Source organism: Ambystoma mexicanum, chromosome 9, assembly GCF_040938575.1.
Source record: "Ambystoma mexicanum isolate Mex_15411 chromosome 9, UKY_AmexF1_1, whole genome shotgun sequence".
Lineage (NCBI taxonomy): Eukaryota > Metazoa > Chordata > Amphibia > Caudata > Ambystomatidae > Ambystoma > Ambystoma mexicanum.
Genome location: NC_090931.1, coordinates 1,177,060,665 through 1,177,085,876, shown reverse-complemented (window position 1 = coordinate 1,177,085,876; position 25,212 = coordinate 1,177,060,665). Strand labels below are relative to the sequence as shown.

Sequence of the window (25,212 nt, the reverse complement as noted above, 5' to 3'; positions counted from 1 at the left end):
TTTGAATCAATCAGTGATGCTTGCTGTGTTGCATAGAATTCCTTTTCTACATGTCCTGAACTCTACTGACTTTGACTTTGTAGAGAGAATAAAACTGGAAGGGCAAAACATAGCTTGTATTCATTGCCATTTACCTGAGACTGCAACTATGGTTTGAACATATACTGATTCATTGCGTAACATGGATTATGTTCTTCATGTATCCCCTGTTAGTATTTCAGCATCTAGTTGCTGTCCTACCTGCAGTATAGGGCACCAGGGTTTGGTGCCGCCCGGGCTAAACCCGACGGACACCAATTACGACAACAACAAAGGCTGGGAATGGCTTAGAAGTGTGCTTCCAGCTTTGGTCACTATTTCTAAATGAACTGTATCAATGGCCAGTTGGAACACATGGGGTTCTCCCACTTTACTTCTACTGGTGGTTTGATTCAGTTGTTAATTAATTATGTTATTGTAATGTTGCAGGAGACCTTTTTGACTTATCCTATTCTTGTATCTGACTTTCATTTTCATCAAGAATCCGCTCTGAGCAGCCCGAAAGAGCACCATTCTGGGGGGCTTTTACTGGGCATAAAGCTGGATTTTAATACCAGAAGGTTTGGGGTTGAAATTGCTAAAGAACTGCCCTGGGCTCTGTCTCACACCTCAATCTGCTCTTCAAGCTGACTTAACCTTATTCAAGTCATTTGAAGTCACTGCATGACCACCAGATCTCTGTTTGTCACTCTACACACATTGAGACACGTTAAATCTCACATTAATCCATCTCGACAACTCATGCAGCTCTAAAGCAATTATCACACCTGATGCAAATGCCGAAATGGCCCAATGGTAGCAATTGTTTTGTCCACTGTGCATATTATCGCCTGGGAACCATATTCTCACCCATCTTGCATGAGGACTCAAACCATTGGGAGCCCACCTTGACAATGTCTCAAACTACAGAATAGCACCTAGCAGCGTGTCTCAAATCTTTCAAGACCCAGGAACATGACCATTTATAGCAGGTCTGAAGACCCTAGTGAAATTTAAGAACCAACTCCACACTTTTGTAAATACATCTTCAAACAACTTGAACAAGGTTGATGACAATATTGCCCTTCTTCCCCTGTCCTCAGACAAGAATGACCCTTTTTCCTCTTAATGTCTGAATATTCGGGTCCTCTGTTACGGGGTGGGTTATAGTATGTTTGATTATTGTGTTGTTATTCTTAATGCAAGTAAATTCGCATATTGTTTATAGAAACTTGGTTGTTCATTCTTGATTTTGTAACACAGTACTTTTTTTTCTTCTTTTTTTCTTCGCTATCTCATATCCCCCACAAAGAATGTTGCTTGCAATTGTTACACAGGGAAAAGGAGGTGCTACTGTTCGGCTATGCCTGTTTCCTGAGATCAATGCTGGTTTAAGAGTAGCGTCTGCAGGGAAATCTAATTAAAAGTAAAGATGCAGAGAAAGGTGCAATTTTCAAAACAAACATGTAAACTGCAGTCTAGGCACTGCCTTTGAAAAACAGACATGCAATATTGTCAAGTCCCCTCACATCAAAATATAGTGACAAGGCTGGGTATAAGGATGTCCAAGCACCAGAAAGAACTCTGCAACTTTCATTAAAATGGGGAACTGCTTAATCCGAGTAGAAAAAGAACCGCAGTTAAAAGTCACAGAAAGAAAAACAAATGTGCATTTTCCGTGGCTGTGTGTTTTTACTTTCCCTTACAGAAATCAAGAGTTTGGATTAGGAAACCTAAATATGTTGAGAAATGTGGACCTTTCATAGGAGTGTGTGAACCCAACCCAGACCCGTGTTTTTGGTGAAAATGTAAAATCTAGGGGCACAGAAAAATTGAACTTTAAAAGTTGTAACTAAGACAAACCAAAAGGAATCTAGCGTCAGCTCTGAGTGTGAACTCTTACATCATGCATTCCCAAGCAGTATGAATTCCTGTAGGTTGAGCCATAACGAAAATGACAGTCTCTGTGATATCAATTCCAAGGCAACGTTTTTACGTCCTGCATCTGTTTAGGTTGGATTTAAGATAATGAAAAAAATAAAGAGAGTTCAGCTTGACCAGTGGGTCTGTTTTGCCCAATCTGTTATTTCAATTTCCAGGGCTCTCCTGAAGCAACAACAACAAACAAACGGGAACAACAGTGTTTATCTAGCATCTGCTAGGCCCTGAGCACTACAAGGAGAACAGACAAGACAGAAGTCTTACATCCCAAGTACTTCAAACTTCAAAAGACCTTATCAACCTCCAGTCACTGGCTCATAATTCATATGCTTCTAGATCTGGACCAACAGCAAAAATACCAGAAGTTCTGTAGTGTGCAGAAAAAATGAATGCCTACATGTAATATGCGTCAAGGGAGAAAAAAGTTGCCTTCTAAATGGTAAATTGGGTTTTACTTATTTTCAGGGAAAGTTCTAGAAAGTTATTTTTTAAAAAATATATTCAGTTTGAGATGCTCTATTTAGTGGCATACAAATGTGTGTAATATCATTGTCAGCATGCAAATTAGGGGAATTTTCCTTTTGTCACGAGTGAGACATAGGTCATAGGTCCTAGCATCTGCAGTGATGAGCCCATGACTTTGAGATGGGAAATGAATGTGTATTTAAATGTAGAAGTGAGTTAACTTGGTCATATGTGTTGAATTTACTATTATAGAATGTTACAATGTTTAATGCAATACATCTCTGAGATGACATCACATCAAATGGGAGGGAAACTGGTTGTAGAGGTTCCTCCCAATAGACTTTCCTCTTCAGTAATATGCCCAATAATGGGAAGGGTATGTCTGCTGTAATGTCATTACTGGAGCACTGTACAATCACATACATTGACCAAATAGATTTGGAAAATTATACACACCTCAAAAAGGGGGCTTTGGGTCTAGAAACGATTCAACACAGTCTCACTAGGGACACGCTGGCAGGCTCACTCGCTCACTCACTGACTGATCGAGATAAAGAAGAATGTATAACAATAAGGAGAAGGAAAAGATTTTAACAACAAGAAGGAGAAGGAATAGATTGCTTTCATTTTTGGACCCATTCTTGGATTATTAGCAGTGACTATAAGTGCGACCTGCCTGGAGTCAAAGACCCAGGCCATCTTCCGTGAAGGAAATAAGTAGACAGGCTGTGGAGGATAACTGATCCCACTTTGCTGACTGATACCCACCTGTTCCTAGATGGGAAGAATTGAACCAGTCCTCAAGAAGATGCCTGTGATAAAGCCCAAAGAATTTCATATGTGAGTGTATTATAAATGGGAAATGGGGAAATAATCCTGAGTCGATCGATACTAAAAGGGAATTCTATGAAATCCTGGTCCTTGTTATTTGTCAGTACTGAGGGGTGGGAATATTTGAATTGAATGGGCATCCCGAGAAGTAAGGGAACTTTTCAGAAGTGTATGTGCTTCCGGAAAAATATATTTTATAGGCTATGCCCATGGTGTGCATACAGTGATATCCAAACTCTTTCTGTGTGTAATGTCATTTAGCACAGAAGACTTCTCGGGAGTTAAATGAACATCTCACTGTGTGCATACTGAGAAAAAGAATATAATTGAAGTAATTCCTGGGCATATTATCAAACGGAATATTGTTGTAATTGCTAAGTTGTTCCAGATAAAATGGAAAGGGTGCTTCATCGCTACCTATTCTCATGTTTTTATGTTCCCCATTGACAGCGAGAATGGTACACGTTTCACAGTAATTAAATGGAAACATCACTGAAAGGAATCTAGTCTGCATACATGTTGAAAATACATTTTATTTTGTACACGCCATTTACAGACCTGAAGATACAATAGTTTATGGTAATTGAATTGTATAGAATGCTGCTGAGATCTGACATGTCTGTTGAGTAAGGTGAGTGGTATTTTAAATAAAGGGAAAGTAGAGAGAATTGGATAGGTGGGGATACTTGACACTTAAACAATTTTTCCTGGACTCTGATACATTCAATCAATGGTGCATGCACACTCAGGGTGAATTAAATGTATGGATACCTATGAGGATTTTTGAGTTACAAAAGTCTCTATCTCCATAACTGTTGCTTTAAAAACTGAAGTGACTAGCGTGTTGATTGTTTTTCATCACTGCATTCAACATAGTGAACATAGTATGTTTACAGCCAATGTATTTCTCTGCTATACACCTCCAATGACTGGTTGCATAACAAATGTTCAAATCAATATGGCACAACTTGAGCATTCCTAACATCTCCCCTAACTTTCAATCTATGCCTAAAAGACACAATTATTGGTTTGCAATCAATACGAAAAGTGGTAAATGGACACAACACACAAAGGTTTGATGCATTGATACACGAGTAAAAAAGAGAGATGAGAAGGGGGCTGTGAGGAATCGCAAGAATGTGTCCCTTTGCCCCTTCACCCCTATGGGGAGACTTTCCCTTTGAGACTAGGGAGGTGAGCTCACTCTGCAAGACCCTTGCTAGGGGTCGAGGCAAGTGGAACTTCACCAGGAGAGACTCCCGCTTTTGGGAAAAGGAATTGCGTTCCTGTGAGAACTCCCTGAAAAAACTACTATAGCCACATATATGAGACTGTCTTCTATGGAGAATACTATGGAGGATTCAAGGCTGAAGGCAATGCAGAAGGACATCCACTGAAGCAGTTAAGAAAATATCCATTTAAATCAAAACATGTATTTAACTGTGACGATTCAGAGCAGAAGGTGGGCAGGATAGACCGATATGCAGTGGAGCCCACTGACCTCATCACGCCTTGTGAAAGCAGAATCAAGGTAGATTATGGAGACCGCAAGTTTTAAAGAAGCAGAGCAGCAACAAGCGAGATACAGGAATCCTGATGTCCAGGAACATAAGGAAAGTGTTATGACCCAGAAGAGAAAGAGAATGTACTAGGTAGTGGTGTGACCACGCTGAAAAGTGGTGGGCAGGATAACCAAAGAACAGCGCTGAGACTCCCATGGCAGGAAGTCAAAATGCCTTCCAAGCACCAGCATATGAGGATAGTAAATATAAAACACCAAGTCGAGAAAGGTAGACTGAAGAACATCGAAGAGAGTGAAAAGCAGTACCGGGTGAGAGCCGAGCCCTGCAACCCTTTCCCACATCACAAGAGTTACCGGGTGAATGGGGGAGAGTGGGAGGCAGCCAGGGATTAATAATTTTTGGGAAGCAACTTGTCCCATTCTTAAGCACAAAACCATAACCAGAAAGCTGAATAGTTGGAACTGTGAAAATCAAAGGGAATACATAATACATAGGGGATCATTATGAGTTTGGAGGTAGCCATGCCACTATTTGCGGCATGGCTGCCTCCAAACTCGGGTCCGGTCCGGGTTCCCTGAATGGGGACTTACCGGGTCATTCCAACCTTGGAGGACCCGGTATTTCCCCATTCAGGGAACCCATTCCCATTCCAGCCCTTGAGCCCCCATGGGGCTCAATGGGAATGGGGAGGGAGCTAACAACGTTGTTAGCTCCTTTGGTCGTTAAGTGGCTCCCGCTGAGACCTCGTAATGAGGCAGTAAGGGGTTAACGGCACCGGTATCCTTACCAGCGCTGTTAACCCCTTACCGCCAACCTCGTAATGAGGCCCATAATCTGGTAAAGAAAGAACCGGGAGTATAAGAAAAGAGAAACTTGTCCCAGTACTGAGATCAAAATATTGTGGAAGGGCCCATATAAGAAGGGAAGTGAACACCAAGTGATAAGAGAGTCATTTAAACAACCCAGGGAGGGAGCTAAGAGATACTGGAAAATGAAACCCTGGGAAAAACTGCAAACACTCTATATGTGCAAAGTTGAAGCATGTGAGAAGGAAGAGGCTAAAACATAACGACAATAGAAAGATAAGGTCCCCAAGTTCACAAATGAAGAGGGTAGAAGAACCCTAAGACAACGAGAGAGGATCCAGGAAAGGTCAAGGACTACAAATGATACAATTGACAAAGAAAGCCTAAAAGTAAAAAGAAAAGTAAAAATATACTTTGTAAAAGCCTAAACAGAAAGATTGTGAAGAATGTGTATGTGACACAAGGAAGGGGTGAAATGATTGTAGGAAAAACTACTACCCAGAGGGGACCATAGAAACATCAATGACTAGAACATGCCTTGAAGAACTACAAGACCTAATAAGAAAGACTATTAGCATGGAATATACTATAAAATATATAGTATACCAAGAAACTTTGATGAAGGGGAGATTAAGGGAAGAAGAGACGTCTGCTTGGCCTATTCCCCTTTAGTTATATTTATTAGTAGGATCAGAGAGGATTAGTTTGGACAGAAGACAGAGTTACTTTGGACTTCCTTACATTTGATAAAGAACTTAGTTTCTTTAAATAGGTATGGTATTCCTGTTAGTCATAGGGAGAGATAGTCTTATTGTTTTAGTTTAGTAAAGAGAGTACAAACACATTCTCAAAGTGTCTGACTCCTTCTTCCAACCCACCACAGAGCATGGATGAATTAATAAGAGCTTGGATACTCTTGTAGGTAAAATGCACTGTAGTAAATCTGTGTGTCAATGATTTAAACATTGGATGAAGCAGTATATATGTGGTATAGCTCAAAGTGAGGTGGAACCTGTGTTAGAAATTCTGCTATCCAAACAAGACGGTCATTTTTGGACTATAATCAATGAGCATGGCATATCCTAATCTTGAAACTGTAGTCCAGAGTCTGGGAACACTCTCATAAATGCTTAGCATGCATGTGTGCATTTTGGCCATGATAAGGAATTCGGTGGGCTGGCGGGGCTCTGGTAAGCAACCCAAGAGGACAGGCATGTGGACGTGTGCTGAGGAAGGTCAGTAAAGTCAGTGAGTGCAAGAGGCTCTTTATGTATCCTGGCTCAAATGTTATCATCGGTAATCACTGTATTCTAATGGCAAAAGTGTTGAGGCTTAGTCTGGTGTAATGAGGCAAAAACGTTATGTGTCCAGCTAGACTGAATTTGTCGTAGATGGTTGTTGCATTCTGGTGTGTGTGTGTGTGGGTTGCCATGCCTGTGGCAGATGTCCACCAAAGTGGTGGATGTATACGTACATTGAGGCTCAAATGGTTCCTTTTTATTTGATCCACTGTTTGGTTGGGTTGCCTCTGTGTGGGGGTTCTCTAGGTCCACCAGCCGAATCACTGTAGTAGGTCTTCTAAGTGTCAGGAACAAGCTATCATAATGCATCCTTGCATCCTTTAAGAGAGATAGACTGGTTGTTTTACTGTCCTCTAGATGCGATATCAAGGCTATCTGCTTATTTTACAATTTTCTGGCAGTACTCATACACATAGGTGCATTAGATGTGCTTAAGTGAAGGGGCTTCTAGGTGTAAAGAGAGAGGTTGGTGCAGAGGATAAGATATTCTAATACCAGGTTCGACTACGGGAGGATATCCTAATGCATGACAGATGTGTAAGCTTTGGACAAGGTAAGCAGTTAGGCTGGCTGGCTGTGCTACAGCGTGCCTTTTAAATGTTTGGGCATGTCGACGGGTTCTGAGGAAGCCGGGAGAGTGATTGATAGCAGTGGGGTTGTTTATATGCCTCTTTTTGTTTGTGGATATATTGTTTATAGACTGTAGATGGACTGATGTGCACTGTGTATTTAGAGGGGTGCAGGTGTCCCTAGGCAGGGCAAATAGTCTATCAACATTAATCATGAAAAGAGCACCTGGTATGCAGGCTTCTGTTTTATATGCCCTCTTTACCAACATCATTTTCCTCAGAAAGATGGCAACATCCTGGCAACACTTGTATGTTACCCCCATTTACAAAAATGGGAATTGAGAGGATCCACTTAACCATCAACCAGTTACACCATTGGATGTTGAAAGTAAAATGATTACATCCTTGAATCTAGGTGAACTAGTGAGTTTCAGTCAGGCTTCAGAAGATTGGTCAGTACTTCCCTTAATGGTATTATCTTGACCCTCTTCCAAAATAAGGCTAATAGCAAAAGGTTTCCTAGCATCTCCTTATGGTTTATTGATTTCAGTTCAGCCTTTGATTTTGTTAATCAGGGTACATTATGGGGCAAACACCTTAAGTGGGGCCTCCCGATTGGATTGCACAATGTAGCAACCCACCTTCATTTGAATACCAGCATTAAAGTCAGACTGGACAACAAGGGGTATTTATCCAAGAACATCAATATGGTGGGAGGTATTAGTCAGCAGTATACATTATCCCCCTGTTTATTTAATATTTAAGCATCTGACATAGATGAAAGCCTTGTGGGCTGCATGCTTCGATTTCCACACATAGGCTTGCAACTTATTAACTGGCGTGCATATGCCAACAATGTGATTCTACTGGATTATACCCAACTCCGTCTCCAGAGACTTCTGATAGAGTTAAATGTACATGAAGCACATAATGATTTAAAAACAAATACAAATTCTTATACATCCAAAGTAATTAACTTCCAATGGATTCTTGATCAAATACATCTTGAGCTCACATATCATTTGTATATATGGGCCTACTGTTCTTCAGTTGACCTAATAAAGCTGCAATGTTTGCCTATCTTAGAGCTAAAACTGAAAAAAATGGAACCACGTTTGCGGAAAGCTCTTTACGTGTAGATTTTCTATAGAACCAATTATCAAATATTCCAATTCAAAGGCAGTTCCAAAAATAATCTATGGCCTGGATACTATATTATGGGTAGAGTGGAAAGGAATGGATATGAAAGAAGCCAGACTGTGGCCAAGAGTATTGTGCCTGCCCACTAGTCTCCCTGTGCCGGTTATAAGATTTGAGCTGGCCATATTATCTCTAAGAACTAGACTAACTACTGTTATGGCTCCTTGTTTGCTGAATTAAAAGTTTTGTGCACAAGTAATTGCAATGTATACTTTAACAATTGGCATTTTAAATGTGATGATGTTTTTTAAAAACATTGAATGTAATCAGGAATCCTTAGTACAACCTCCAAATTCTGTCACAAAACATCATTGGGAGGCAGATTGGATTAGTACATGAGAACTATTAGCTGAATAAAAACTGCATCAGTATCTATCTTCAGAGCAAAACAAGCAGGGTATCTTAACACATTACTTAAAGAAATGTCCTAATAGGAATGGTAGGCATATGCGGTTCAATTTGATACTAACACAAGAAATTCTGGATGCATGAAATCAGTGTGATCTCCTGTGATCTTGGTGCAATTTTTGTTTAAAAAATCAGTTTTAGAATCCTTAAAACATATTCTTGTTAACTGTTCAGAGCTTGCTCAATGTCGCCAATTGCATCTCAGAAAGTGTATGTGTAACCATAGGCTTTTGATTGTAACCAGTTTTGGCAAAACTAATGAGAATTGCTAGTGAAAATTGCTATGGTACGATTTTTCGATCATCTCAATCTTGTTAATGCATCACTAGGATTTGCAATTCATATTTTAGAGGCTTCTTTTTCATAATTATTGAGTCATTGTTATGTATTGTTAGGTAATGCTTATTGAAATTAATGAAAGCTTTATATATTAATGAAATGTGCAAATGTAATGTATGAATGTTTCAAATTGAGATATTTGATGTGAAATAATATGAGTGAAATTTTGTTTGAAAAGATTTACTCAAAACCATAACAATGAAAATAATAAATTACATTTAAAAAAAAAAGCTATGGCTTTCAAACGCTTTGTCACAGTGTAGTACTGGTTGTTGAGAAAATGTGGTATTGTGTTGGAAGTGTGTGTTTAAGATTGGTGAGCGAGTGTAGTAGTGGAGAGTAGAGAGTAAGTGAAGGGTGACTGAAGGAGTGAAAGGAGGGTGAATGAGTAGAAGAGAGGCGTAGTAGTAGTGGATAGATAAGAGTAATAGGGGAATGGAGAGGGGAGAATAGTGCCAGATGGAACAGGGTAAGTACTACTGTTGTTGTGGAGAGGTGGGAGTATCAGGGGAGGGACTAGGAAGGAGTAACATCAGAGGTTGTAGAAAAAAGTATGGAGATATTGGAGAGACATAGGAAGAAGATGCAGGGAGAGGCGGGAGAGACAGGAGATCAAGTGGGTAGAGAGAGGAGAGTAGTTGGAGGAAGGGAGAGTGATAGAGCGATGTAGAGAGAGGAACATCAGGGCATTGAAGGAAGATTACATAGTGGTGCTTGAGAGTATGAAAGGTAAAACCCTTATCCCAATTGAACTAACAAAAGTAAAGGTCTCATTTGGAAAGTCCCAGAGTGAGGTTGAATAGTTAAGGTGATTGTTTTTTTTTGGCCCTCACCATAAGGGACATGGCACTAGACAGTAGAGGTAAACAATCAATAGATAACCTGGACAGTAGGGACACCTGGGATTGGGAGGGTTTCCCTTTCTAGACGAGAGATGGCTCGTCCTTGGAGCCCCTTTCAAGGAAATCAATAAAAACTCTTGAACTGCCGTTATGTGTCAGTCTGTTATTATAGTCATCTGTGACCTAGCCAACAAAGTCACTATGTCTTTAGGATCATGCAAAACACATTAGGAAATTATAATGTTATACAAAGAGCTAGCTGTGCTAGTTTGACTGAAACCACAAATGTCATTCAAAAAGCTACTAAATCTACAGAATGATTTGTGTTCCATTTGACTCAAACCACTGAAAGCGTTTACAACTTGCTTGTAGATAACATTCAAGGTTTTTATAAATGTGAAGACTGCAATATTTGGAAACTAGCACTTCACCAAAAAAGTTTTATAAGTATGGAAATTCAAACATACGAAGGAGCCAACACTGACAGACTAGCTTTCCAATTTACGCAATTAAATTCCCATAATATATGTTACATCTGCAGAACAACTAGAAGTGTTAAAGCTAAGATTTCAAAAGCAACACAGATCAAATATAAACATGGACTATAAAAGTCACTTGGCTGTGCATTGGCTGAACTTCCATGTTGGAGTAGACATAGAATTAATGTGTTTCGGGTGAAACACATCCAAACTACCGATGTGGGAGTTTAGCATACCCTAGCCACATGACAGGAAAAAGTTTAACTGATCCAAAACCTAGGAGCCAACTTATTTTGGATAAACAGTGACTGAAATACATAAATTCATTTTAGAATAATAATGCATGTGTTTAGTCTAACATAAATCAAACATGATTGGTTACACGGTTGTATTGTGGAATTGATGTGTGATTTTATGGTCTAATATTTTTCTTTTTTAAAGTCATACATCTTTATGATTTGTGGATGGAATACTGCTGTACATTATTAACCATTTACCAACACTCAAAGTGATCACTACACATTTGTCTTTGCTAAAGAGATCTGAATAACCTCTGTTTTTAACATTCTGAGCATTCTCATTAATATTATATCACCACTACCAATATGTATCCCCATCTCATACAAGCAGTAGCCAGCCCCCATTTCCCCAAATATGACTGCCACCTTCTGACTAAATACTTGCAGGAATGTAGAGTTGTTTTCCTAGACATTAAAAAAAGGTCTGGGAGCCCGTCCCTTAGAATGAACACAGCCAAATAGCATGTTCTCTGGAACGGTTCCCGCCCAATAGGGTCTACATCCACGTTTTAGCTCACTGTACCTTTCACAGAGGAGAACTAACCATTTGCATATGAGTCTGGTCCCAAACACTTGGGCGGTCCAACACGAAATTCTAGGCAATTCTCCTCTGAACAAGAGTACCAGCAGCAACCTGAATGGTGGGACCAGTCTGATATGCACATTGATATCTCTCCCTTGTGAAAGGTACAGTGAGCTAAAACGTGGTTGTTAACCTGGGCAAATGGGCACTTTCCAGAAAACAGGTTATTTGGCAGTGTCTGTTCTCGGTATAGGGGATTCCAGTCCTTTTTTTGTGTATGTTTGAGTGACTTGTGGCTTCACCCTAAATTACCCAGGGTAATCCAGACGTGGACCTCTTGCTCACGGTACTTAAAGAGGTACAGGTTCACCTCACTGATGAGGCTCGACTAGGCCGAAACACGTGTCTGAGGTTGCAGTTGATACTTTTGTTCAAAGGAGAATTAAAATACAATTTAAAACGTGCATATCAGCATATATCTAATTCGGAAATTACACATCCCATATGTGCTATTGTGTTACCCATTAAACAGATTATAGGACATAGAAGCATAGATGATATCAAATACTCAACATAAAATAAAGTAGGTGTTGTTAGGTAGAACTGTCTGTACTGACCTATTTGTTTATTAACAGAACTGTTGTTATCAAGTTTCCATCAACTCAAAAAACTAATATTCATTTAAATACATTTATATTTGTGTAACTTAAATCAAAATGTCCTTTGCTTCTTATTAACAGATATCCTGTAAGAGGATTCAATTCAGCACTACAGCTAAGTTAACGCCTAGTCTAGAATACTGAATGAAAACCCTTATTGATATATCTGTAGGTCCAGTTCATGCGTTCTGGATGACTACCCCTATATAACACCCCTCTCTTGGAATCCCCCTGACCCCACTGAGCCAAGAAGAAGTTCTGTTTTGCAAGTTAAAAGGGTTTATTTGATAATCTAAACAATAGATATATATATGACACTTTATAATAAATTAATAATTGAATATCACACTTAATCTGATATGATACAGATTAACAACAGAGAATCTGGCACTAGCACACTTCTTTATAATTACTAAGGAGTTGAGATGAAATGGATAAGGTAGCACACTGGTAAATAGGTACAGAAGTATAATGTGGTAGAGAATGCTTTATAGGGTTCAAGGAAATGCAAGGTTGAATGAATGAAATGCAGTATAGAAAATACTCAATATGATTTCAACAAAACAATGTAATCACTTTTCTCTGGCTATTCACTCCCCCCCTCTTTATGCAATGCAAGGGAATGGGAGGAAAGCACACAGTTCTCAGAAATGCAATCAATGTAATCAGTTCAATCCCCCCCAAGCTTAGACAACAGAAGTTTAAAACACAGATAGGAGTTTTGAAAACACAGGCCCAAATGCTTTGATATGTGCTAGCAATGGATGAGAAATATGCTGGAAATGCTTTTTAATTCCCTTTCAGAGGTTCAGGGTGAGTGGTATCTAGTTAATATTAGTCCAGGCTCACACTAGCAATGATGCAGGGATAGTTAGCAGGTTAAACGAATTTCTGGCAAATGGAAGGCAAGCAGCAGCAGTTTTTACATGTGAAGAAATTTGCAAATTGCGGCAAAATTCGCGGATGCGCCGAGCGCTATTACAGGGGAACCGCAAGGACTATCTCTATCGTTTTGGGGTCCTAGGAAAGGCTAGGATCTCAGCTTCCAAATGAAAGTTATTGCAAGTCTCTAGCCCAAACGGTTGCGGAGATATGACCGATTTACTAGAAGTCGTTTTTGGTTTTTGCAAATTTTAAACGCACACTTTTTCAGCTTTAAAAATGATGGCAGGCTAACACAATTGCTAAGCTGCAGTTCTACTTAGGTTAAAATGGATTGAATTATATTATTTTAACTAAGAGATTGGTTCTGCACAGTTTTCTAGGTACTCACACTATATTCTTGAGTGAAATGGGCCTCATCACGGATCTGGTCAGGGTTTTAAATTCGCCTCTGGTCTCTGCACTTCACAGTGATCTGGGTCAGCTCTCTCTGGTTCTCTGGTCTGGGTCTCTAGTTCTGGATAGATTGAAGTCTCTAGTTTGGCTCTCTGGAGGTTTGATGGAGGTAAAGTATGGATTTTTCCGGCAGAGCGCGTTGCAGCAAATGGAATTGAAGGGGCTCCTATCTGTCCTGTCTGTCTGCTTTTATGTGTTTAGAATGTGGGTGTGTTCTAGCATCACTGACCCTACCTCTCTCTCAGCTTCTAATTGGTCAAACTTCCATTTATCATTTGATTGGGGAATGAACTGTGAGTCAGAGGGATGTCATTTTATGGCTTGCAGATAGGACACTCCTCTGTCAGATTGCACATATTCTATATTTGATAATAAAAGACATATTTCACAGTTACACAGTTGCTTGAAATTACATATACATGGTGTGGCTGAATTTAGCCATGTCTCTGTCCAAATCTGCTGTTTCTAAGAGCTTGCATTCAGAAATGGCACATATTTCACTTTTTAACTGATTTTTCAATTTCTGACATTGACCCAACTTTACATACATGTGTGCAGGGAGTATGGACATTAACTGAAGAAGTTTCAGATTTTTAACATGCATACAGTTAGAGTAATATCCATTTTTCGGCTAAAAACCCCTGAACATACCACCGGTTCTAAAAACCTCTTAAACTGTGGGCAGAAAAATCACAAGAATTATGGTATCATTTATAAAATTTTCACATGTCCGCTCTATGAGTTATTCATCTTTTTAGAGTTATGTTCTGGCTCCAAAGGGGTGTGGTTTACCCTCAGCACAAGGTAGAAATACTGGTTAATCCAGTTCTGCCAAGCCAGCTTGCTCTCACAGGCAGTGCCCCTCCCAGCTCCTGCCAAGAGGAAGCTACATTTTATGACTGCGGTAATAAAAACCTTTGCCTGAGTGAAGAGGGCTTTGTTCACTCTCCTGCAGAGCACAGGTAATTCAATTATCAGATAGATGGCATATCCTTAGTGTGGGCAGCAAAAGGAAGGTTGGCCTGGGAACACAGTGGTGACTCAAGTTTCACTCCTGATGGGGGTAGCTGCCAGGCAGAATTCAGTTCCTTAAGCCAGGTTTCAGATAAAATGTCACTTTTTGTTCCCCAGTTTCTGCCTTCAAATAAAACTCAACATTTTCACAGATGCAGCTAGAAGGCTGATTCTAAGTGCAAAACTATGACATTTCAACAGTTACAAAGGCATGTGACACCAACATAGGTCACTCATTTAATCTAAACATTTTCGATTTTAGTGTCTTTAAATCCAGTGCAACTTAAACTGCTGACTCCATAGCGCAGCCAGTCTTGTTATAAACCTTCAAGTCACTTCAGAATATAACTTTACATTGGATCCACTTCTCAGTAAGTCTTTCTTTAGCCTGCTTTGGGTTAATTCAGTTTTACACAAAAAGTAAAATCTGGTGTGGTTTTAAAATGCCGGCTTTTGGATAGTGGTGAGTACTGGTACTGCACCCATTTTTGAGATTTAAGAAATGAATTCCCCACCATTCTAGGTTGCATTTGGCAATCAGCATTTCCATTCCCAATGGTTTCAGACTACTGTGCGGGTAGTCCAATGGTGGTTTTAAAGCGCTTTGAAGCTAACCGGCGCTACTGTTTTTCCTTTGGCAACCCATTTCCCTCATGGCAACCCGGCCTTTCATTCTCGCACTGGTGGGTGGCAAGTGAGGCAACCATTTTAGTGTGCGCACAAACTGCGCAGCTTTCCTGGATTTCGGCGCACATGTGGGTTTTCCGCCATCTTGAATTTTCTAAGCCCACGGCACCAAATGTTGTGGCATGATAGCTTAAACGTGGGTCAGGACACCCAACAATCCTCAGGACAAAGATTCTTTTTTTTTTCTCCATAAATTGCTTTATGTGGAATAAAGTTTATGTGTGTTTTGATTACATATGCAATGATATACATTTACACAAATAGTTGTTTTAATGTCTGCAGAAGATATAAGGAACAAGAACAAATAATGTCGTTTGCTTTCTCCCTATGCTTTCATAATAGAAATCTGATAGTAGTCTGTACATGTTGTTCTTCTTTTCCCTGAGGTCTAAAGATCACAGGGTAAAACCTTAGTGTAATACATGTGCTGTCTTATGTTTCCAATACAATTATATTTCAATAAGCTTAAAAATACTGAACGGTTTCCGGATATTCATTACATTATAGTTACCTTTTTCAACATAATGATCACTTTTGGATTTATAGTCCTAAAACGTGCTATGCACCTTTCTGTACCTAATGTGTCCACATAATCCCAGCTACTAATTCCAGATGTGTTCTTATACATGTCTAAGCCCCATAGCCACTTTAGTCAGCACCAACATCTAGGGTCACTCCTGCAGCATGTTTCCCTTCGAATGCAGCAATACGGATGGTGTCAGTGTTAGAAATTGCAATTGATTGCCACCTGCCACCAAGTGTTGTAATTTTGATGCTGCCTCACACAAATAACTAATATCAATATTCTGTCTGCTCTTGTGTACATTTAGTGCCCTAACCATTTCTTTTGGACACTTTTTTTTAACGTTTATACTGACTATACCGTACTGCTGGGCATCATTATACTAGCTATCATCTCCAAACCTCTTAGCTAGTGACTCAGTAGTCTGCTTTGCTTGTACCACCCACGTCTTCAATTTCATTTTACAATATTTTTTCCAATCCCTTTCTTCTCCATAACTAAATTCTGAAATGTCCATCTGCACCAACTCACACTATATCTATCCATCTCTTCTCCTTCTAGGAAAAAAAAATACATCTTCCCCCGATCCACTCTTGCTCCTCCATGGGCTCACTGTGTGGCTGAGGTGACCAATATTTATGCCTAGAAAGGGCCATTCATGATGAGTCTTAAAACCCTAATCTTTCTGTCATAGACCACACTTGGAAATGGATTTACACAGATGACACAACTGTGCTTGTATCCCTTAACAGCGATTATCCTACCTTCTTTCCCTCCTCATTTTTCTGTCAATGGGGTTGGTTGTCCTGAGCTTTAAGAAGTAGCTCATTTGCTCTTCTACCCCTTCTCATTCCATCACCTTGCTACTGAACTTACAGCACACACTTCTCTCACCATCATCCTCATATACTGTCCATGGCAACCTCAACCAATGTTTCCATGATCTTCATCTGGTTTAATCCCTTCCCAATGCAGCAGCATTCATATTAATAGGGGAATACAACTTCGCCATCATGACCAATGCTGATCAACTCCAGCTAGGCTTTATAGACCCCGTCCAATCATAGTTCTGAATCACACACCCCACAGAAACAGCAAAATGCCTGCACCTCTAACTCACTATAGCCTACGCAGTAACCCTTCTTCTGTCCTGTCATCACATCAATCTCCTAACACTTTCCCATCTTAGATTACTGAATAATCCCCATGATTTGATTGCATCCTACCTAATGGAGCACTCTTTTGCATCTCCTTGAGCACTGCCTTCCTCTGCCAACTCGCTCCAGTACCAAATAGTGTGCTGTAGTCCTCCTCTGTTAACAAAGTACACATAACATCATGGCTTTATTTGGCTTGGCATATCATGTATTTGCCAATGGTAGGTTCATCATAGCCTCCCTATGCATTACCCCTGAACTTCCTCAGACATAAACAACTGTCTTGCTGCTATCTGTCACGTGATAATATAATAATATCAGTGTGTGTGTCTTTTAGTGGTTCATGCTGGATTCCTCTTCTAAGCAATGTTACTCCTAATGGAAAACAAAATAGAAATGCTCGTGATGGGCGTGTATAGTTATTTTCAAAGGAAGCAGAGAATATCAGCGTTCTTTACAGTCAAGGATTCACAGCAGAGGGGAAGCAATTGCATGGTAGGCGCACATCGAAGTGCAACATGTTGGCGCACAGGGTGTGTTCTAAAGTGTGCCTGTCAAAGCCATCATACCAAGGCCCACAAATGACAGGAACAATTCTAAAAGTCCATATGTGCCAAGGAAACTTGTTTCGACTGGACAGTTTTCAGAAAGTGTTCCTTGCAGTTCCAGAGTGTTCTGCGCAGCTTGCATGTTCATATCGCACACCCAGAGGGTGAATCCAAATTAACTACATTAAGAGGGGTCCACACATGTTTATCAACACAGAGGACATATGGTTTACAAAGAAATGTGCATTGTGTTTACACTGCAAGGGAAATAAAGTGCTTAATCTCCATAACATCCTGTACATCTATCTCAGTCTTCCTTCCAGCCTTGAAATACATCCATGGGCTATATCCCACTAGACTTGCAGGCCCACGCACACGTATATATACCACATCCACCATGTCAATTTCATCAACTAAGCATTTAGCCGAAGATGATAAATTGACAGGTGTACCAAATGTCTGGGGGAGATGGCATGCTCAAAGATAATCGGTTAGTGGTAGCATAAGCGTCTCCCGCTTCCAGTAGTTAAGAAGAAGCCGGGTAGAGCTCATCCAGGCTGTGTGAATGTGAAGTGAAACAGATGCCAGTTTGGCTGTACTTGTTATAGGCTTGTAAAATGAAGATGTATTGTTCAACTTCAAAAGCAACATTTCTGGAATGCTGAACATGCTTGCAAAAAGTAGGTTAACTGTTAACAGTAAAACATAAAAGTAGGGTTACTCTGCAACGATAAACCATGTTTCTGGTTGCTTTAAAACAATATGAAACATTTGAGGTAATTTGCCCTGTGTCATGCCATTAAATAAAAAATAGGTGATGAGGATTTCAAAGTCAACACTATCAATGGCATGTGATAACCCAGGAAAAAGCACACATGTTGTCATTTCGATGTTCCCTTTGAAATGATCACCCCAATCGTTGTGCCATGATTACAGCACTGCCTACAGTGGAATGTTGCAAGATATAATGATCACCTAGGTGGGTGTGCAGTATGTAGCGAACCCACGTTTTGCAGATCTTGCTAATGGCCCTGATCCTAATTAAAGGTCTCAATGCGCTATTGCCCTCTGGGCTCAGATCGTGCTTTTATATTAAAGGCCTGCTACTAGGAGTGATCCGGCTGGTTAGTCGGAGAGGATGCCTTTGAAGAGGAGCCTGATATTAACTATCCACTGTCCTGTGCAGCACTCATCTCCTTGCACCTTACATCTGTGAGGCTGTGGAAGTGAATATCCTGGGAAGGCTTATTTTTACATTTGGAAGACATCCAGGTTTACCAGTCAATGTATTGCAGAAAAGAGGTGACCATAAAATAATTAATCAAAGCGTTTTCACGAATTTAGCAAAGAACACACCGTTTATTTCAAAAATAGCTGCATTGTAAAAGCATTCCAGGAACCCAATACATTGTACAAACAATGTGTACAATTAATTATGAAACAAGAAATCACTTGATTTATTTAAAAAAAGCCCATTATTCGGTGTGGGATTCCAGTTGTCATGGTTGCCCAGTGGAACCTAGCAATGTAGGACTAATAGGATAAAAGGTTTTCCTATGGCTGGGTTGTAAAGGCATGATGGATAGAAGGTGCCATAAACCCCTATTAAAATGGCCATTACATACATTTTAAAAGGGATCCCTCATCATCATTAACATTTTTTTTTAAAGTGGTCTACATTGTCTTAATAAATAGGATATCTCAAAATGGAGAATGGCTCTGAGCTAATGTATCTCGGTGTTTCTTTGCATAAAAGGTATTGATAGATTTAACGATGCATTTGCGATCTATCACAGTGGACCATCTCCTAGCTGACCTTATATTTCCTATGCAGAATTCACATCATGTTGCGTGTATATAGCCATCCTTGACTATTATATTTCAATTCTTAGATAGACCACAGTGCGCGGTGTGTCTGCACGTGCACTCTTCACAGTGTCAATAACATGTTGATCCATCTAAACGGCATTATAAAATGTTAAGCTTCTGCCAGGGCCCAGGGAAGGAAACCAATTCCTGATGAAACACTATTGACTTGGGTGCTCATTGAACACAATCATACATAGCACCGAGCGGGCGACCCTCACTGACACGTGCACGTTTCATCAGCTTTCTGCTTTGCTGATTTTGTTTTGTGAGGAGTCTTAAGATAGATGTTCAGACGGCACTAGGATTCCATGCTTGCTTAGGGCCCAACACACAAGCACCCATTTTTGCGGCTGCCATGTTCATGCGTGACGAAAGGCGTTAACATGAATCCCTGCGAAGGTGCAAAAGCATGAAGAATGTATATGGATGGATGTCTACATCTACATCCACAAGAAGACTGGGCTGTGCTAAACCTCTCATCTAGTGTGCAGCCTACATACACAGCAACTGCATATCTCAATGTAACATCTATGTCCGATCTACCATATCGCAGGTATATGGATGGATGTCTACATCTACATCCACAAGAAGACTGGGCTGTGCTAAACCTCTCATCTAGTGTGCAGCCTACATACACAGCAACTGCATATCTCAATGTAACATCTATGTCCGATCTACCATATCGCAGGTATATGGATGGATGTCTACATCTACATCCACAAGAAGACTGGGCTGTGCTAAACCTCTTATCTAGTGTGCAGCCTACATACACAGCATACTGCATATCTCAATGTAACATCTATGTCCGATCTACCATATCGCAGGTATATGGATGGATGTCTACATCTACATCCACAAGAAGACTGGGCTGTGCTAAACCTCTCATCTAGTGTGCAGCCTACATACACAGCATACTGCATATCTCAATGTAACATCTATGTCCGATCTACCATATCGCAGGTATATGGATGGATGTCTACATCTACATCCACAAGAAGACTGGGCTGTGCTAAACCTCTCATCTAGTGTGCAGCCTACATACACAGCATACTGCATATCTCAATGTAACATCTATGTCCGATCTACCATATCGCAGGTAGTGATGTAAAACAGAATACATGTTAAATCATGTACGTACATCTTTACAATAAGAACCAAAATGCATTAGCCTTGTTAAATCCTGGAAGCCGTTCTGTTGGAAAACATTTTTCCTCGACCCAAAAGTAATTGATAGCATTTGATTGAGAACAGTGGAAGTTAGTCCTGTTGGCAAGGCGTAGTGAAGTACATCTCTTTTAATGTGCTCTACTTAAAATACGAAACTATTAATGAGATTGGACACTGGCCTAAAACCATGCTCATACAGGCCATGTGATGCTTATGAAGCATGTGTGGCTCCGGTGCTGTAATTTCAAGGAACATGAAAAGGTACATAGCAACATATGTGATCAATGCCATTGAATGAGGTTTAAAGCAATTACTCTGCAGTGCAGCGCTCGGGGCAAACCTACTTAGACGAAGTTAGCATCAATGCAACGCGAGTCTTGGCGGTTTCATGTGGATCTTTCAGAAATAACGACTGTGTACGCTAAATTGGGATTATAAAACCAGGCTTAGAATGGAACATGTTTTCGTAGCGCCGCCAGAACCTACAGTTGGGTAAGGATGATGTTTAACAGTGTTTTAGCTGGGCCCTGACAGGATTTAAGCCGGCTTTTGGAACAGATAAAAACATCAGTTTAATATCTTCATGCCAGCTGTCCACTGAAGAACGGTAGCTAGCGTTTCACTTGATGACAATGGTAATTGCGTTTCAAATGCTGTGTAAACACTCCCTGCTAAGGCTGTCATCGCGAAGCCGTGCACTGTGCCCATTAGCACAAAACGGAAGTCCATTCCGAGTTTCAAAGAAAATGCTTCTACAAAAAAAACTCAAATCGGAAAGGTTTTTAGCGACCTTGTCGATTTCCTTCGTTGCAATACAGTTCATGAAAGAAAGCCCCCCCCACACACACACACACACATTACACTACCAGTCAGATAATTGATATGCTGTGCACGAGTAGAGCGGGCCTGGGCACGTGTTTCGGCTACTAGAGCGGTTGTTCTTCGGGTTCACGTAGTAAACGTGGAAAACCAGTGACTGCTCTCTTCCACATGCACTTCAGCAGAGCAGCCCAACGTTAGCATGTGATGTTGGAAATTGTGACGATATATGCACACTGACGATGCACAAATAAGACAGTAACTCGTCAGCAGAGGCGTTGCTGGAGGGGGTGGGGGGCTGAGGGGGCTATAGCCCTGGATAGAAGCGCAGGGGTTACACCAAACTGGTTAGCTAGCCCCCAGTCCAGACAGTCCCTCAATTAGCAAAGGCCCGGATCTTTTCCCGCGCTAGCAACACCCCAGCTTGTCAGAGGCGCCCTGGGCATGTAACATGTGGCATGGCAGATATGAATAGACGTTGCTAGCCGCCCCGAGGACACGTCGTCTTGATACACTTTGCGGCCTGCAACTCGTTAGAATTGTAAACAGCTTTACTGGAAACAAAAGCTGCTTAAGAATGAATGAATAAATGGCTTGTGTTTTCATGTGTACTATTGTCTAAAATGCTGCGTTGTTTAATTACCTTAGTTGTAGTGTGATATGGTATAGTACTTTGTGAAATGAAATGCGTTTATCTGACCAGCATGCAAATGTCCTTTAAGCAGAACATCACACGTTGCAGGAAGGTGATTTGCATAAACAGCTCTATCTGAAGCATCTTTCCAGCCGTCGGCATACGTTCAAGACTGACACATCAACGTCACGGATGGACATAGCCCGCAACTTGGGCAGGTGCATAGTATATTGATGAACTCTGAAAGTGCAACTAAGAGACCTATTTGGTCATATGTAACCTGCCTTCTGAAAATTCCTTGTCATCTCTTGTAACAGGCGCCACGGTGCCCCCGGGTTGTACGTGCGCTCTACAAATGCAAATAAATAAATAAATAATATGTGGCAAATAGGAAAACATTCAGCATGCGAAATGTGTGAGAAGTGCAATCACGTCTGTTACAGATCTAGTCATCCTTAATGAATGGTCCTACTCATGAAAAGTGCCAACCATGTGCCGCCCATGTATTGCACTATGTGCACTGTGTGTGCAGTTCAGAAAAGACAAGCATTCCCAGGGGGTATACGCTCTCTCCTCTTCCCATGTGCTTTATCGTGTGATTTTGCTAGGACTCAATACGCAGGCAGAAGCGGACACCACGATGCACCCCTAAACGTGGCTGTAAAGTGTAGAGTGAAGGGTACGCGTTCTCCACAGCATATCCGTAGCAGAAGGTGCGAGTGTGCAGTTTGCTTTGGTCCACAGTGACACTACAACTCATGCATTAACGTGAGGACACGGTGAACTCAGCACCTCACCCACAGCTTAAAGAAGATGCAGGTCATTATCCCGTGCAGACAGGGCATGTTCCAAAAAGCCAAACATGTTAAGACACAGAGAAAGACACCCACTCCTTAGTTTAATTAAAATGCATTGTGTGATATAGCATACACGCATAATAAGATATGGCAATAACCCACTGTAGATGCTGTCCCCGTGACATTGCAATTACCCTCGCGAGGGGCGAACACTGTAATCACACGTCACCATGGCATCTGTGTCTGCCAGAGATGCCAGCAGGAACTGAAACAGACATTCTAAAACAGTGCTGAGTTTACTCTTTCCTTTGTCTAGGTGTGGGTCACGATCGCCCTGGCAACAGTCACAGCTTTTAGGAAATGCGTTGGAAGTACTGTCCTGCGATATCTCAGCAGAGTGCACCCCTATAACGCTGGCATGCCCTGGCCCAATTCCAAACCAAGAGAGGGGTCCTGGGGGATAAGATGAGGGGCACGAACTGCGTGTGTCTCCATAGCGTGCAGGTCTATGGAAGTAGAATGCATTTTATTACACGTTGTTAAAAGTTAAAGTTATGGACAGGTGTAATATAGACGTACATTTCTCCTCAACTGGAGTAACATTATGTTTAAATAGTATTGCATGCCTGCATACACTCTGTGATAACACACATGTGAGATTGGCATGTGCTATGCTTTTGATGATTGGATACATAGTGGCAATTTAAAGAGAATTGGCTCTGCTTTCTGAATCCAGGAAATCAGTCCAACCCCCTACGCCGGGATGTCCACGGTGACATGTCCAGGCTCCTTCTCCACAGAGAGGACAAGCTGATAGCGAGGAGTCCCGTTAAGGTTACAAACGCCTTGCACCCCCTTCACTTCTTCTGAATAATAAAGCATGCCGTCTAAAGACAACATCTTGAAAGACAAGGGACAACCACGTGGGCACCTATGCATATCGGACTGCACCCTACACCTGCGCGCTGCCCTCCCACCCTTGGGCAGAAAAGGCAAGCAATCTCTTGTAAAGCGCTGTCAGTAAAATCTGTCACTTGGGTGCCAGGAACGAGTTAAACAACTTGAGCAGAACGCGTCCTGGCAGGGTCTCGGGCTGGCGTGCCTTTTAATGCCTTCTGAAGTATTGCTCTGCGTGGCACGTTCTTTAGTGGCAGGGAGCGCAGGGGGTCTGGCATCAGAGGGCCGTTTCAGACAGATCTGGCACCATAGGATGGAACTCAGCATCAACTTGAAGTGACAGAAGTTGATCATGACCTTACTGCCGATGAAGGCGGCAGCCCTGTCTCGCCATAACACCCTCAAAGACAGTCTCACATAATCCATTGCAGCGCCTGATGACAGCCGACACGATGCTTTGAACGACTAATACCGCAGTATTAGTAGTTTGCAGCAAAATGCACATCGGCAAAGCAAAGCCCATTAGGAAAGAGCGACCCGCTGAACAGGGATAAGGCGAAGAACGCGCGCAGCGAACAATGCGACGATTCAATCATTTAACACAGAAATGCGAATCTAACGTTAGCAGAAGCTGCCTCTCCCACAGAGAGCAGATGCAAAGTCAAATTACTCTACACCATGCACCCACAGCCGTTTCCACACCAAGCCCCTGGCACGCGAAGGCACACGGTATTAGCAGCAATGTCACGGCTTCCAACACAGAGATGTGTGCCCGGGCTTGGCACTGGCTTTCCCGGGCTCGCGGCAGCAGTAACAGTAAGTAAAGTGTCCTTACCCGCATCAACTCCCGCGGCCAGCGCCGAGGCTAGAGGAAATATTCCCGACATCGTGACCAAGGCGAAAATAAACTCCGACATGGTGGCGGGGACCGACTCCCGGTGGCTCCACTGCGCACCCGGCATGTCAGCAGCAGCAGCAGCGGCAGCAGCAGCAGCGGCGGCGGTGAGCTGCGAGCCCAGCAGCGTAATTTGGAAATGTCAATGGAAATGCCTCTGCTAAATGAGCCAGCCTGCCTTCTGCCTGCTTTCCGCGGGTTTGTAGGTGTGTGTGTGTGTGTGTATGCGTGCGAGCAGCGTGTGTGTCTTGACTTTTCAATGCACAGCGCGTCTGATCTTACATCACACGCGAGGGGCAGCCAGAGATGCCAGAGGATGGGGACTCACTGATTAATCACGGAATCTACAAGACACCCCCTTTGTGTCCACATAAATCACGTCTATTACTTACTGAGAGGCGTTTAACGCAACGGGAAATAGCTCTGCAGCCGGGAAGCGCTGCAGCTCGCCGGGATTGCCAGCTTCCTTAAAAGTAACTCCGCGTAATATAGGCAGCTGGGACCCGGGATTGCTTCAATGGTCTAATCCAGATCTCCTGCATTTTCTGTAAACATGACCTGGGGGTGTGCGTGCACGTAAAAAGGAACTAATAGCACAATGCCAACAGTGAGTACACCAGAACGACAGACAAGTGGAGTCTTTGTCCAGGTTTGGAGTATGAAC

At 41.6% G+C, this 25,212-nt stretch overlaps 1 protein-coding gene across 3 annotated transcripts in view; it reads right to left on the bottom strand.

The window, feature by feature from the left end:
• The window catches only part of LRP1B (LDL receptor related protein 1B), a 4,835,697-nt gene extending 4,810,699 nt beyond the window's left edge, over window positions 1–24,998 (bottom strand). Inside the window, exon 1 of one of the 3 annotated variants that reach the window (XM_069616528.1) lies at window positions 24,489–24,998. In XM_069616528.1, coding sequence (XP_069472629.1) covers window positions 24,489–24,615 — 127 coding nt within the window. In that variant the 5' untranslated portion in view covers window positions 24,616–24,998. The remainder of the gene's footprint in view (window positions 1–24,488) is intronic. The other 2 variants (XM_069616527.1, XM_069616526.1) reach the window with 2 other exon arrangements.
• Window positions 24,999–25,212: the final 214 nt, after the last annotated feature.